The sequence below is a fragment of the Cantharellus anzutake genome, assembly GCF_015039405.1.
Source record: "Cantharellus anzutake strain C23 chromosome Unknown EI90scaffold_66, whole genome shotgun sequence".
Taxonomy (NCBI): Eukaryota; Fungi; Basidiomycota; class Agaricomycetes; order Cantharellales; family Hydnaceae; genus Cantharellus; species Cantharellus anzutake.
This window is the reverse complement of record NW_024067016.1, coordinates 419,824-435,384: the sequence shown is the minus strand read 5'-3', so window position 1 is coordinate 435,384 and position 15,561 is coordinate 419,824. Positions and strand designations below refer to the sequence as shown.

Genomic DNA, 15,561 nt, shown 5'->3' with positions numbered 1-15,561 from the left:
ACGTTCAGCCTCTCTTACTTGAATCTTACAGCACTTCTTTCCTTCCTTTGGACGAATATACCTTTTTTTTGCTGTCTAATTTACATTCATGGCCGCCGCATCCGTCGGCTCCCTCTCTACATCGCTTTCTGCCTCCGTCACACGAATCTTGTCTTTGACCGGATTCTCCCCAGAGCTCAAGACTAAGGACATCCAGAACGCATTTTACGAGTGGGAAAGCCAGGCAGGCGGATTTAAAATCAAATGGGTGGATGATACCAGTCTTCTTCTCGTCTTTGCTGATGCTGGTGTTGGTGTGTCAACTCTGATGATATCCACGGAAGCCTGCTAAGACAACTGCCACAGCCAAACGAGCATACTTGCAATCCCTCCTTAATCCTCCTCCTACTCTAAGTTCTTCAACTTCACCCGATAGTCTCCGAGTCAGACCCTATGATGGACCCGATGCTCAGGTAATGCTCAGGTTTATTTTCTTATTCAACAACGCTGAAATTCCATTCGACTTCAGGCTGTAATCTACACCGTAAACAATCGTCGCAACAATAACACCCGCGGATCGGTCTCTGCCCCTGCAAACAGCCACTCTCGGAGCATAAGCGTCAGTGGTGCTGGGAAATCTGGTGGATGGAAATCGAACAATGGCGCAGGCCTCGCTGGATCAATGCACGCGCCTGGCGCGAGTGGCAGCGGAAACTCTTCCCCCACCTTGCCGAACCTCGCTACTCAACCGACTCTCAACTCACTCATCAGTTCATCGCTCAATATGGGATCATCTGATTCCATTGGGATCAGTGTTTCCCTGGAGAACGGCACCATAGCTTCACAGGGCCACGACTCTGCACCGCCACGTTTTGGAGATCCTGCACGTCGTATGGTGGGCGCTGCGTTAGGTGTTAGGCATCCCGGAATTGCGCCTAAGGGAACTCCTGAGAGGCGTGGCAATGGTATCAATAGTGGCGATATCAGGTCGTTGGGCAATGCGATGGGAGGTTTGGTCATTGCTGAATGAAGGTGGAGTTGTGGTCATGGACTGTGTCTATTTTTCGATTCTCTTTTCTTCGCCGTTATCCTTCATGATAAAGCATACTTTTTTAGCCTTTCAATCCATGTTTTGGCCATGCTATGGAAAACAATTAATACTGACCAATACAATTGATGTTGTCTATTCAATTTGGATGAGGCCTCGTGACGCCCCGTCGCCCGTGTTACATACGAACGCCACCTTGAGCCTAGGATGCTCGGTGCTCTGCTAATAGCTTACGTGTTGGGCGGTTTCACTCTGGTACCCCTCGTTCTCCTCGGGTTTTTGGCTATCATTGTGTACGCGTCTCCACCTGCGGATGATGCTGGCCCAACAAAGCCTCGCGGAGCGAAACTCGAAGATTCCAATGGTCCCGAGCCTTCTGGATCATCTCAGGGGGAAGATGAGAAGGCGTTCCTGCAGGTGCCATCTCGTCCACTTCAGGGTGGCTCACGGCCCGGCGGACTTTTGAGGAGACACCGGCCGAGGGGTCATACGTCAACCAAATGGTCCGCTCGTTCCTTGACGCACGTTCCAAGGACCCGAAACGCACCCGTCCCAAAGATCTTTACTATGCCGTTCTCAAAGGGACTGTTCTATTCTTATATGAGGATGATCTCATGTCGGATTGTTGGGCTGCCATCGAGCTATCGAGCTATGAAGTCACCATTCACCCCCCTGGAGGGCTTGATGGTGAGCTTTTTGCCAGGAGGAATGCAATAATGCTGCGAGTCAAGCCGCAAGATGCAGATGCTCATCCTACGTTCATCCCAACCCTAACCAAAGAGACGACTATCGACGAACTGTCCGTGGCTCCAACACCCGAGGAGGCAGAAACGGGAAACGGAGAATCTAAAAAAGCTCCAGCGCACCCCAGCATGGACAACGACATCACCATCAACGGTACCGCCACGCATCAGATGCTATTTGACGAGTCCAGACCTTGGTTCCTTTTCGTAAAGTCAAATACGCAAATGGAGGATTGGTACCTTGCACTTGTTCAGCGATCAGTCCATCCCTCTGCAACTTCCATCTTCGAGCCACTTACGGATGTGTACAACATGTCGGACATGGACACCCTCGTTTTAACTCTAGACAGTCAGCCAGATCCGATACCCATGCGTTGGCTGAACGCACTTCTGGGGCGCATGTTCTTCAGCGTGTACAAGACGGAGGCAGTCGAACAGTATATTATTGGCCGCCTGAAGCGAAAGCTTTCCAAGGTCAAATGGCCAAACTTTCTCTCGGACATCAAGGTCAGGGAAGTGAACGTTGGAACGACTGCACCTACTTTCAGCAAACCTATGCTGAAGCAACTCACAAAAGAAGGGGATGCTAGTGTTGAGATGGGTCTTCATTACAAGGGGGAGGTGCGAATCACTGTCGAGGCCACAGCAACAATCAATCTTGGGGCTCGATTCAAACCATATACCGTCAAGCTGGTATTGGCCGTAGTGTTAAAAGGGCTACAGGGAAATCTTCTCGTAAAGATTAAGAGCCCTCCTTCCAACCGCCTTTGGTACGCATTCACGACCATGCCCAAGTTAGAAGTTGAGGTTGAGCCTGTGGTCTCCGATCGACAAATTAAATGGAGTATGATTCTGAAACCTATCGAGTCGATGTTGAAGGACGTTGTACGTAAACACCATCACTGTTCATTCAGCACATCCATTCACCCCTACCGCGTGTAGATCACGGAATCCATTGTCCTCCCTAACATGGACGACATCCCTTTCTTCAACACCCAGCCATATCAGATACGAGGAGGCATCTTCGCAGACGCAGCCCGCAAACCCTTATCAGATGCCACTCGTAAACCCTTGTCACAGGTCGATCCATCGAAGCAACAGGCAATATCACCGGAGCCTGGTTTGAAACGTTCAAAATCCTCGGATCACCTTCCCCAATTGTCTGAGAGTGCATCGCAGAACATCCCCACTGATGCGGCTGGTCGCTCAGAACCAACAGTATCACTTCCTGCTATTGCTCTACATGAACCTACCAAGGTTCCCTCTGAACCTCCTACTCCGCCCAAACGGAATACATGGTTCGGTTATGTCAACCCGTCCCAAAAGTCCCTCAACAAGGAGGATGAGTCGGTCAATGCCGCCCTCATTCTGGAGGCGCAAAACGAGCCTGAAGTTGAACCCAGGGGGCGCGCTCAACGGCAAAGCATCACATCTACGCGCGCCCCATCTACATCACCATCACCTTCGCCGTCATTTCCGCCCAGTCACTCTCCTCTTGTGGAGGAATCCCCCATCATTCCTCCCGGGCAGCCGAATGAAGGCACTTTAACTACTCAATTACCTGGTACCCAGTCCCCTATGCCACCTGTATCACCCTCTGGTTCTCAAACGCTCCCCAAGCTCCGTTCTCCTTCGTTTCCCCACCAAGCAACTCGATCGGCTGACTTCGCCCCCAGCCGTTTCTTCTCGCGACCCCAAAATGATGAGGCAAGAACCGTGACCTCCTCGAAAGCCAGCACTTTGTTGACTCAGTGGAAGGCGAAGGCGACGGACAAGGAGGCGCTCAGTGCAACGGCTCGAGAGACCATAAAGAAATGGGGTTGGGGAAAGAAGAATGACACAATAGCTGGAGGAGCGTCGTCGAAGAAGAAAGAAGATAAACTAGTTGGTTCGCCACCAAAACAAACATTCGAGGAAATACGAGCTCAGGTTGAAGAACGCAGACAGGCAGAGCGACGGCGTGTCGAGGCCACTGCGCCGGGTGTTGGTGCCCCAACTCACCAGCCTGATCTCCCCACTGGTTCAGAAGGCGCTCAGACTTCCATAGTGATTGATGGTGGGTCTAGCCGTGGCGAGGCTACCTCCGCTCCTACCGAATTTTTGCTAGAGCGGAGAAGCTCGAATGCTAGTTCCTTCACAGGCGGGGTTTTTTCTAGTGGTGCAAACCCGAATGTCCCTGTTTTGAATGGGAATGCTAGAACAGGCTCATCACCTGGCCAATTCATTTCCCCTTCCCAGCCTAAAATCACCACCAAAGTAGCCACTCCCAACTCGTCCCCTCATCTTACACCTGTAGACTTACACTCATCGCGACCAAAACCAATCCCCTTGCACTCTGCACAGCCTAGTTCGGCGCCTAAGATGTCAATACCTGGCATTCATGCCTCACACCGTGGAGAAGTCCAGGCACTCGGATCTACTCCGGCGATGTCATCGGATTCTACATCGGCGTCGTCATCAACGTCCACGCTCCCACAAAAATTGCAGTCGATACAGAACATGTATAAGATGTTCGGCAACAGGAATAGCAAATCTACTGCTAATGATAGCGTACCTAATTGTGGCGATGGTCCAACAACCACTACAGGCTTAGGCCCGGGATTAGCTCTTGGACCCGGAGGCGCGACGCATATGGAGCCGAAGGAGTTCCTACCTGGGTCAAGTTTGACGGAGCCCGCCAAACAAGGTACTGAGGACTTAGCTTCCCAAATTCCTGATGCACCGGTTGGCACGCAATCTATCAAACCCACAATTGCAGATGGGATTATCATAGGATCTTCGCACCCTGTCACAATTAACCGCGGAAGTCCCTTGGACAAGAATGACATCCGGAGAGATCCTGTAGCTGACATTCCATCCGGGGACAGTCCTCCGCTTCCTCCACGGCCTCAATCTCAATCCGTTTTGTCTGCAACTCCAGCATCAAGTGAAGTTCGGCTTTGCACTCAGTCTCCATCCAAATCCTTCCATGAACCGCCATCTCAAACTGAACTTTCTTGCTCGCCAGCCGATGATCAGGATACCCTCGGGGTTCCACAGGATAACGAACTATACACTGAGGTATCGTGGAAAGCCTCGAGCGCAGACGACATAGCGGGCTCGGTACTCGCACAGGAGACAGAGGCGGGTTTGCCTGGAAATGGTAGCGCTAATCAACGGACTGAACTAAAACCAAATCCTGGTTCCGTCGAAGGTGCCGTTGCATTCGGTCGCAGCAACGCTCACCCCCCGGAAGTACGGCGTGAAACGTTGTGGGTTCCCCCTCCATACGACTCATAGGATTAGATGCCTGCTGTTGAAATTGATCTAGAGCTGTTCCTTTCCATTCTTTCCATTGGCACTCTTTCCCTATCGATTGATATATACTCTGTCCATTTTGTTGAACTCCCCTCCTCGGCGCACAAAAGAACGTAGCTTTGTTCATTCATTCTTCCGCCCGCTTACACTTGTATCGCTCTTTCGCTGTCTCGATATCTCGGACCACAGTTCCTTTGTCACGCATTTCACATCTCATCAAGTCTCCCACTTGTATCTCGGTACATGCCAGTATTATTACACGCGCACGCATTTGGTTGATTATTCATGTACAGCGCCGGAGGCGCTTTTTCTGTGATTTTAGCAGGGACCTTACAACATTGATTTGATATTTTTGAAACTCCGACTGACAGTAACATTTATGTAACATTGCATAAACAAGGCGGATAAGTATTGGACCCAAAGGAATAACGCGATTTTTACAAACTCTCCAATCCTTCCGCCTTGGCAGGCCTCCACGACCTTAAGATGTTATGGAATAACTACTTATTGACCCGCAAGCACGAGTGGCTAAGTACTTTGCTTAGATAACAGGTAGGTTGGCTGATGGGAGGATGAAGAGGAAGGATATTGGGTGGGTCAGAGGGTTACACGAATTACGAAGTGGGCTGTGGCGGAGCAGAAGGGGGAGAACCGAATGTGAAGTTCTGGAAGGGAACGTTCAGCCAGATGGTGTCCATGCTTAGATCCCTGGCTGGATCAGAGGGGAGGGGTCCACCAAGTCATCACATTCAGAACCGCCTACCATGACCACACGCTCGACTGGTCGTACTTACTGTGACTATCAACTTCGAGGTCTAACTTGGGGCGACATTTGGCGGCGTCATTGACATATAGCGATGATACCCTCGCGCGGGCCAGGACCTCAAGGGACGTAACAAAAAGAATAATTAAATCCTGCATCCGGAGCAAATAACTAATGGGTGGAATTGGTTATGCATGACTTCTTGATTGTAAGTGGGGCATGAGACTCGCCTGTGGAAGGCAGCAAGTTGGACCTCAGACATGGCGGCTGCAGCGAGGAGCTTGGCCACAATATCGATTTCTTCGTCTTACTTCTTTCCCAGTGGTACTTTGAGTTTGATGAAGAGCTAGTGGTTGTTGTCACCGGAATGTGTCAGACGTGCCTATGGGAGAGATGGTGAATGTAACTGGAAGGTGAGTTAGCTCAAACATACATCATTCTGCTCTGTACATGCCATCCGCACTCCTCGACGTCACGAAGCGCGTCATTTTGGATGCGCCCTCTCCCTCCAATGCTACCATAGAGATTTCCACAAACACGACCGTAATGCATGGAATAAGATGCGCACCCCGCATGACCGCAGCGTGTGCATTTGTCTCGATGTGCGAACCTCACGACCCCCCACAATAGTAAATAAGCAATCTACTGCCTGTTTCAGCTACCAATTGAATTTTAATGAATCTGATGTCAGCGACATGTCATCATGACCGCCGCTGACCACCGACTTGCAGGTGGCGTCAACTACATCCCCGAACGCCAAGAGGCAACCCAAGGAGGGCGCGGGCGCCCTACATGCGCGTCGGCTGTCCCCGTGGGGATTGGGGTCGTGAGTGGCATCAAGGTTGCAGCATCACAGCATGTTATTCACATTGTCATTAGATATCGTGCTCTCAGCTCACACACTGTGTTTACAAGTATTTCAGGTGTGTGACACAAAAGAACAAAGCGCTACAAACTGAAGCAATAAAACAACAAAGCAAATCACAAAAGGGAACAATTACATGAAACCTCAGCTTTGTCTCCAATGGTGGCAACATATGGTTGACTGGCCAACCATCGGCACAAAGGGCATCGGAATGTTCAACATGTACCAGTTTGTAAAGTGTTCACTGGCACCGTGTCCACCTCACCCCCCGACGGTTGATATCTAGCCACGTGGTAAGAAATTGGCGTCCACAGTTCCAAACCTCAGACAGTTCTCATTTGACGGATTTTGAAGAGGGGACATATTTGCATTCCCCTCATCGACACCAATGCGAGGCCGGGAGCAGGGGCATCTCTTCTGGAGTGCTGCGCACGAGCCCTGAGTCTGGGAGCGCTTCAAACCGTCAGAGATGACGATGACGACAATATGTATTCTCTTACGCACGGGAAGGGGATGTCAATTTTGAAGGCAGCAGCAGCATTTTGAGTGCTGCGCGTCCGCGTTGCTGATATCAATACTCTGTTTTTCCAAGTCAGTCAACGGAACGGAATAATGTTATCGCAAGGAAGGCAAGGTAAGTTCAATGGATCTAGTCATGGTAATTTAGGGGGCAAACTAAATGCATATGATAGGATAGCTGCGCCGAGATGCATTGAGTTGCACATGAGATAGCAGATGGAATACTGTCCTCGTCCAAGCAATACCACCTGCGTTCTTCGACTGACGGAGCAGTTTGGCCAGGTCCGAGGGGGCCCGAAGGGCTTCGTCTGCCTGCAAGCGAGCTTGCGAGGTCTGGAGGTCGGTCCGAGAAACATCACTCAGGTACTTTTCACTTCAGGACTTCAGCGCCGCATTCCACTCACCTCGTTGTCCAAATTCAACTCCAACGCTTTTACCCTGCATGTTGCTAATCACCGAAATGGAACTGACTGAAAGCTGCATAGTTTTAGTTTTTCGGTTCAGGGTCAAATAGATACAGAAGGTGGCCTATTGGATTAGTTATCCCAGATGGGGCAAGAATCGTGCACCTGTCAAATTTGGTCAATGCCAGTACAAAACATGCTGATCTGCGTAGCGGTATGCATGAGAAATGGCAGGGAGTATGATGGGACTGCCAGTCATCCTGAAGGCACGTAGGTGACCAAGTTGGAGAGCTGCCAGCTGTGACGAGAACAGCAAAGTGAGCAACTTAACACAACGAGCAATCTGTTTTGAGCACTAAACGCTGATCATGTCTTTTTGGAAAGTTAGCTGGGGCAGCGGCATTCATATATCGCACGGACTTAATGATCCTCTGAATCTGGTACAAGCCCAATTCATAAGGTGGATTCTTACCAGGAGTTGCATGTTGAACGGGATTCCTCATTCCCTTCAAAGAGACTAGTCTCTTAATGAATGGAAGTGTTTCATTGAAATTTATGACCGCTTTACAAGATTCCGCTCCCGAAGGAACACCACCCCGCTCCTGAAAACCGCATGAGCGCTCTCTCCATAAAAATGCTGCAAAGCATTCTTTGATGCGCGCGCCGATGCTTAAGGTAGATCAGCCCATTCACTAGCTGATAGGCACTGCCGGCATCTGAGACATGGGGAAAACTGGTGAAGCTGTGCACTAACCTGCCATGGTGGATCATTTTTTTCGTTATGACGTGAGTCGTACCCCATCCTTCCTCCATTCTGAGTGGACTTCTTACTCTATGTCAAGCTGAGAACGGAGTCTGGTTCCCTCCGCCATGAGGACGGAGAATCCTAACTCAGATCCTTTGGGAGGTGGGCTGAATCAGGATCTGGGCGCCCCGAATGGCTAACTCGCGACGCGTTATGATACGAATAACGTTAGCAGCGTGCCATCTTTTCCTTCATCTGGGCTCTCTTTGTCCCACCTTGACACGAGGCAACTCCAAGGTGTTCGGTCAACCCGTGATGGGGTCTGGTCAGCATACCGCTTACATGATGCGAATCGTACATCGGATCCTTTCTTTTTGGGCCATAGTTTCCTTATATCTTTTCGAAAGCTTTTCAGAGTTCCACAGGATGGTTTTTTTTTTTGAATTTCATTCTTACCCGTTTCGAATGGATAACTCGATCTAGGATAGCTGTGCTTTGGTCAGGAATGACCTCGTCGGATCTTTAGGCTTTGTGAAACGTGTTCAAGTCATGCATCCGCTGTACCACTGTACTACTGTACCTAATGCAGAAGATTGAGGAGGTTCCGAAAGCCGACCATTCAGCCACGAGAAGTCATCGAAGGGCCCGGTGTCGCTACCCTATTAATTTCTATCCGTCACTTCACTTTTCATAGTTCTGGGCTCTCCGTTTTGATCCGTTCTCGGCAGTTTGGCCAATTGTTTTCAGCAACGAATTGAGCATGGCGAGTCTTGCGGCTAAATATTTTGGCAGGAATTCGCCCTGACTTCATTATAATGGTAAGTAGTGTGTGACGGACCTCGCGGTGCTGATCATATTAGGCGCGCACATCAGTCCGAATGTTCGGTATTCTCGACCGCACGCGTCCCCCACGCCCCTAGTTGTAGCTTTTCTGCTCTCCTCCTGGAGGGGCGGTACGGACTGGGAGGTGGTCTAGTCTTAATTGTCCAACAGCCCAGGATTTGGGACCCTTATACTATGGACCACCACATACTCGGTCACACAGCCTCCTGTTTGAGACCCCAGTTGTGGTTAGTACCGCATGATATGGCAACTCTAACGGATCTGGGCTAATCAGCGGACTTTCCGCGTTATTCGTGATAGGGACTCAGCTGACTAAACTTCAAGTGTTCAAGGTGGCGGGGCTGGCGGAGGCTGAAATATCCGCTTCCACTGATCGATATCGATAATAGTTTTAAAGAGCAATTATCATAAATGGGAACGGTGCATTCCTTCCGTTGTTCTAGCACTGCTAACACAATCAGAACCGACGTGTGCCTTGATAATTTGTGGTAGAGACATGATGATGCCATGGGCGACCCATGATCAAACCGGCCTGCGGTGGGCTGTAAACCCTCTATTCCCCAAGTCGCCGACCCCCAATCGGCGACCAGCTTATTAGGGAGTTGAAGAACACGGACTCAGGACAGGGGGCGGTGACCGCCATTTTACTCAAATTGGGTGTTGGCATTTGTTATGAAATATTTACGGTGTCAATAGTTGTCCACAGTCAATTACCTAAATCGGAAGCTGCGTCACTAAGGACGGCTAAACTGGTTGCTACTCCGCCCTTTGTCCGCGACCACCTTGACCTAGGTTACAGAACGGTGCAACACGCCAAACCAAGTCGATAGTATATATACATCTGTTCTTTGTGTCCTGGAGGCACCTCCGTTGTTCGCAGATTGCATCTACATCAAGTGAGAGCTCTAACCCCTAGCTGTGGTAATTCGCAAATATCTGCGGCGACCTTATCAGATCGGATCTCTGACCAGTGTCGGTGCTTCCCAGTTGTTATCCTGGTCACTAGATCTTCGTGAGTCATGGATAATCATCTCCAGACGCAGAGCTCTCATAACGGTGCATACTCTCATGTTTCACGGTCGCGATCATTATCAAGTCGAGGGCAACATCCATTTTCCTCGAATCAATTTTTGCGCCCACAACTGACCACTCCGAACAATTTTCCCACTTCCCCTTCGTCGCGCACACGAGTGTTTTCGCTCATCAGGAATATTCTTAATATTCTTTTTTTTTTCTTCTTAGCAAAACCGGGCTCATCTCCGCGCGGTGTCGGCATGTCTACCATCTCCGAGCCGGAACCAAGGCCGAGTCTCGCAACTTTCCAACAGAGGGATGATACCCCTCGACATTCCACTGCCACAACCTCCTGTTCAAACGCGACGCACGAGGGGCATCTGATGATGGGTTCCCAAAGCGAACCACCTTTCCTTACGAGCTCCAGAAAGGGTCGTCGGTTTTTTGACAGGATGCTCGGTCGCGGCGCAGCAGCGAATGATGGCCCATCATCGCTGGTGTCACGTCCTACACCACACCAAAGGACAAAATCACTTAACCCGAATGCATTTCTGACAAAACTTCTTATTTCTTCTCCATCCCCCTCCACTGTCCCTGGCCGTCGAAGTATGGACTCACGAACACCGACGCTACTTCGAAAGACGCATCCCAACTCGCACAATGCTCATCCTTCAATTCAAATCTCACCCAACCAAGAAGTCCAACCCGCTCCCAATCTCAACACCCTGACAAAATCTGAACGTGCGGAAAAGATCAGAAGGAACCGAAAGGTCCTCCAAATCTTCGGTGATGGGTTGTTGAAGCGTGGCGCGGGTCCAACTGGTGATATCGCGTTCGACCAAGCTCTTAGCCATCCCTCCTCCCCTTGTTCCCCAGAAGGCTTTGATGGGCAATTTGCCCTTCACAAGAGACCCTCTCAGTTGTTGCTCGAGAATCGTCGTCATTCATCCCCCATCAGTCCCAGCTTCTTCCTTGAGACCCCAATCGATCCTCGCGCTCTCCGCCGTCCACGCTCTGATCCGAGGAAGTATGGCGAATCCGTTGTTTCACTTTCATCCGATTCTACGGAAACTGAAGTAGCAACCCGCCAACTCCAGGATCAATCTTCCAAGAGCGAAACACTAATGGGAGATCAACAACAACAGCAACAACCCACTCCTGCGACATCTGGAACACCTGCCCTTGTGGGATCGGATCTTTCTTTCCACTCCTCGGATTCAATGAATGGAACGGCCACGAACGGTAGTATTCTAGAGTATTCCCTGCCCATTTCCTCGGATAGGGCACCCGAAGATGAAGAACGTGCTAAGAAGCGCGCCACTCTTGCTAAGCTTCACCGATTTTTGGGGTCGAGAGTCCCTGTGGATCTTGTCCTCGGTTTGACACCGTCGGATGTAGAAGCTTCTTTGCCACCAAAGAGTGCATCCCCTATTGTGACGGAAAGCGGTCCTTCCGCCCTTTCCCGAGCGAAGTCATGGAAGAATTTCAAGTCGCACCGTTCTGCGAAGAGGTCTAACTCTGGTGAAGCCAATGGTGAACGGCCGGGCGTGAAGGGGGAGGACTCGGAGGACAAGTATCCGGTCGTGTTTCTATCTGATGGAGAGTTGGATGCCAGAGTTGGGCGGCTCACACACGCTCAACGGAATGATATAGTACGGAAGAAGAAAAAAATTACGAAGGTTAGCCTCAGGACATCCTTTTTGAGTTTTTTGAGTACTTACAGGTTTAATTCGCTCAGATGATGGGCGATTGTCCACCCGATATCCTCAATCGGCAGTCTTCTTCCATCCTTGAGGGGAAGGATCTTCTTCACTTCTCCAAGGAAACTGGGAAGAGCTTGCAATACGTGCACTATCGGTATTCCATCGACTCGTTAACTTACCTTATGCAAAATGTACGTCCGCGAACCGCATATTCATCCTGCTCGTAGCACTGGCTGACCTTGAGGGGCCGTAAATTCCAGGAAAACCAAGATCAGCTCCAAGATTTTGTTACTTACATGAGAACTGATGGAGAATCTGTCAAAGGCGACGAAGCAAATGGGATTTCGCGACCACGTGCCCTCACCACCGACTCGATCGTGCCGCCTTCACCAACGGAATCGTGGACATCCGACAGTACGAATCAACAGGGCATAACAATGGAGGAAAGAGAGAAAGCCAAAGCCTTCCAGCAACGACGCAGGCGAGCCGCGAAATTGTCTTCGTTCTTTGGTGTGGAGTATCGTGAGCTCTTCACGGAAGTTTTGGACACGATTGAAGATGAGGTCAAGAGCGATGCCAAAAGGGGCAGCTTGACGACCGAAGAAGTCCGAGTAAGTCTTCTCCTTTTGTCCATATACTCAAATAACGGCAACTCATTATCTATTACCGCCTGAAGGAATTACTTGTAAAATTGCGCGAGCTTAAAACCCGCTGATTGTCTATGTGTCTGTACTGTATTTTGTTGGGTTGTCATTTATATTCGATTAATAACGAGCTGAGTCTCATCTATCCTGAAAAAGTGGTGTCATGATCTGAGACCCAAGCGCGGGTATATGAATCTGAAATGGGGATTATAAAACGACCAAATCTCCCGAGCATGCATGGCACCAGAAAATGTGAGATTCGTCTCTGAAGTGTTGTGAACGAGAAAGGGAACGGGGATGTGTTGGATCAGAATCGGGTAGATTAAAGGGTGCTCGAGGTGATTGTGTGGAGGGCGAACTTAATTCTTCCTCCTTCATCGCGGTAAGGGGTGGTAGAGCCTGAGTGACCGGACGTGCGGCATGAGCCTCGCGCTCCGAGTCAATACGCGCTTTTAGCATGCTTAGGCTGATTTTACGTTTATGTCGCGCTTCAGGAGTAAGCGCGGAGTCCAGTCCCTTGAGTGGTCTGGGAATCGTAGGTCGCATGAATGCATTAGACGACGAGGCCGACGCAGCAGATAATGGGCGGGGTGGGATTTGGGGTGTGGAGGTCAGACGAGCAGTCATAGCATTCAGTTCGTCGCCGAGAACTCCCAGCTGGCGTTGAAGTTGATGAGTCTTTGTTTGTTCAAGGTAGAGGGCATTTTCCAGTGATCGTATCTGTGACCGTGCGGTGGAGAGTTCTAATGCGTGTTGCTGTCGCTGAATGTCCAATAACTCGTTCTCTATTGAAGAGGTTGGAGGAAGAGATGGTGATGGTTGGGCATTCTGTATGGAAATTTGATCCTTGAGTCGAAGAATCTCCTCATCTTTCTGAAGCCCTTCGGTTCGTAACAACTCGATTTCCGATCGATTCCGGGAGAGTATATCTTGGAGCTCCTCGGAGGCGCGATTTGATTCGTTCAGGGATTGCTCAACGGTGGCCACATCGTTTTGATATCTCCCAACTTCTTCCGTGAGTCGCACAATGGTGTCCTCGTACTGCGTAACAGCTTTATGATGGACGGTTCGACCAGCGGCAAACTCTTGAATACTTTGTCGTGCATTGTGAAGCTCCTCTTCCATTTCCACAAGCGCCTTTTCCAAACCGCCTATATTGGCCTCCAACACCTGCTTCTCGGATAACCAGCGCTTCTCAGATGACTGAGAAACGGTTCTAAATTCATCCAAACTGGAACGCAGTTCCCCAACGGTGGCTTCCAGCTGCGCAATTGTGGCGTCTCTAGTGCTGATGGTGCGTTGCATTCGCCCTTTCTCCTCGCTAAGAGTAACTTTATCTTGAGTGAGATCAACGACTTTGGGTCGTATCTCGTTCAATGACGCCATAAGTTGAACGTTCTCATTCTGAAGCTCCTGATGTGCTTGCTCAGCACCCTGGGCTCGTCTCTCGGCGGCCGCAACGCCCGCCTGCGCGACCTGTAGTTGCTGCTGGATCGTAACAAGCTTGGCAGAAGCTGCACTCTGAAGAGTACTGGCTTCCACATATTCTTTACGCGCCACCTCCACATCGGCGAGAGCCCGTTCAAGATCCGTTCTGAGCGCATTGTTTTCTTCGGTCATTGATGATAATGAAGCCCGCGCCGTAATAAGTTCCTCAGAGAGAGACGCATGTTTCGACTGCGACTCAGATGCCGATTTTGCTGTTATTCCGAGTCGTGACTCCAAGTCTAAGAGTTCTCCCTTCAGTTTAACGTGTGCCTGAAGGTAAAAGCTTGGTTAGAATCCCGGAAGCCGCCAGCATAATTAAATCACCTGTTTGGATTTCGATAATTGGAATTCAAGAGACTCAGCCCGCTCTTGACTTGCACGGAGGCTCTTCTCCAAAGCCTCGACCTGGCCATTTGCTTTAACTTCTTCTTGCAGTTCCTTCACCCGAGATTCGAGGTCTTTGGCGAACTGAGTGTTCTGACTCAGGGATGTACGGAGTAATGAAATTTCACGTTCCTGTGGGGGCACGATGATTGCTGAAACGGACAATCCCCAGCGCATAAGCGACACCTACCGCTTCAAGGTTCTTGGCCACGTATTCGTCCTCTCGCGCAGACGCAAGAGACTTTGCCTCCTGTACGTCTCTCAACTTGGCATTCAATGATGCAATATCCTCCCTCAGCTTCTGGGAGTCGGTCTCTGTAGCCTCGAGTTGTGAATAATGATCTTTCAGCACTTGGGGTGTATAAATTTCCAACGAGCATCTACGAATGAGGTCCATATACATACCACGCTCCCTATCATCCTCAAGTCTCTGGAGGGATGCGGCAAGTGAAGTCTTCTCAGCCACCAGAAGAGAGATTGTTTGCTGATGGTTCTCTAACTGAGCGTGGGGTTGCCCATTTGAAAGCGGTGGTGGGGAAATCTGCGCGGTAGGAGTCGTCGCCTGGGCAGGCCTTGGTAATTCGGACGAGGATTGGGGTATATGTTGAGCAGGTGATTGCTTGCTGTAGGGATATCATGTCAACTACACTGGGCTTGAACCGGTGGGAGTGGAACTGACAGCTCTCCAAATTCTGAAAGATCTCCAGCTTCGGAAGGGGCCGGGGAAAACGGGGTGTCTGGAGGACTCTGGAAAACGACGCTAGACAGTGGCGTTGGCGCCCTTCCTGGGGCTGCTTTCTTCCTCTGATGCTTCTTCAACTATTCGAAATTGAGTAGACGCAGCGAGTATGTGGCATACTTGGCCGCACCAAGGCTTTAGCTCTAGCAGCCTTTTCCAAACGATCAGCCTCTTCAGGCGTCGACATGTTTGCGATTTCCCAGATTTTCTAGCGCCTAAAGTCTTGATAGGCAATTTAGTCCGCTCCAATTGCTACTCATAAATTCGCACGTGGCATCCTAAATTTTATTTGCCAGAATTCCGAGCTTGGAACACAAAACAAAATCATCTAGTTTGAGAGTCCCATTGCTTATGAGTATATACTGCGATCAGCTAGGTGGATA

The 15,561-nt window shown here is 50.1% G+C and overlaps 5 protein-coding genes across 5 annotated transcripts; 4 read left to right on the top strand and 1 right to left on the bottom strand.

Annotated features, from left to right (window-relative positions):
- The first annotated feature begins 63 nt into the window (after nucleotides 1-63).
- On the top strand, nucleotides 64-1,170 carry EI90DRAFT_3282142 (uncharacterized protein). The gene is made up of 3 exons (XM_039066882.1): nucleotides 64-293; nucleotides 346-452; nucleotides 509-1,170. The coding sequence occupies exons 1-3, from the start codon at nucleotides 89-91 to the stop codon at nucleotides 1,007-1,009; spliced, it is 813 nt and encodes a 270-aa protein (XP_038911128.1). The 5' UTR covers nucleotides 64-88; the 3' UTR covers nucleotides 1,010-1,170.
- Nucleotides 1,171-1,184: 14 nt separating this feature from the next.
- Nucleotides 1,185-5,422, top strand: EI90DRAFT_2977560 (uncharacterized protein). Its single transcript, XM_039055914.1, has 2 exons — nucleotides 1,185-2,655; nucleotides 2,713-5,422. Exons 1-2 carry the CDS (start codon nucleotides 1,528-1,530, stop codon nucleotides 5,047-5,049), a joined length of 3,465 nt encoding a protein of 1,154 aa, XP_038911127.1. The 5' UTR covers nucleotides 1,185-1,527; the 3' UTR covers nucleotides 5,050-5,422.
- Nucleotides 5,423-10,435: 5,013 nt separating this feature from the next.
- Nucleotides 10,436-12,345, top strand: EI90DRAFT_3292427 (uncharacterized protein; the record flags this gene model as incomplete). The annotated part of the gene is made up of 3 exons (XM_039067333.1): nucleotides 10,436-11,899; nucleotides 11,959-12,114; nucleotides 12,184-12,345. Coding segments are annotated over exons 1-3 (1,737 nt in total), but the record flags the coding sequence as incomplete, so codon positions are not given.
- Nucleotides 12,346-12,358: 13 nt separating this feature from the next.
- Nucleotides 12,359-12,755, top strand: EI90DRAFT_3077122 (uncharacterized protein; the record flags this gene model as incomplete). The annotated part of the gene is made up of 2 exons (XM_039061711.1): nucleotides 12,359-12,534; nucleotides 12,600-12,755. Coding segments are annotated over 2 exons (215 nt in total), but the record flags the coding sequence as incomplete, so codon positions are not given.
- On the bottom strand, nucleotides 12,606-13,685 carry EI90DRAFT_3077121 (uncharacterized protein). The gene has a single exon (XM_039061710.1). The coding sequence runs from the start codon at nucleotides 13,192-13,194 to the stop codon at nucleotides 12,775-12,777; it is 420 nt and encodes a 139-aa protein (XP_038911124.1). The 5' UTR covers nucleotides 13,195-13,685; the 3' UTR covers nucleotides 12,606-12,774.
- Nucleotides 13,686-15,561: the final 1,876 nt, after the last annotated feature.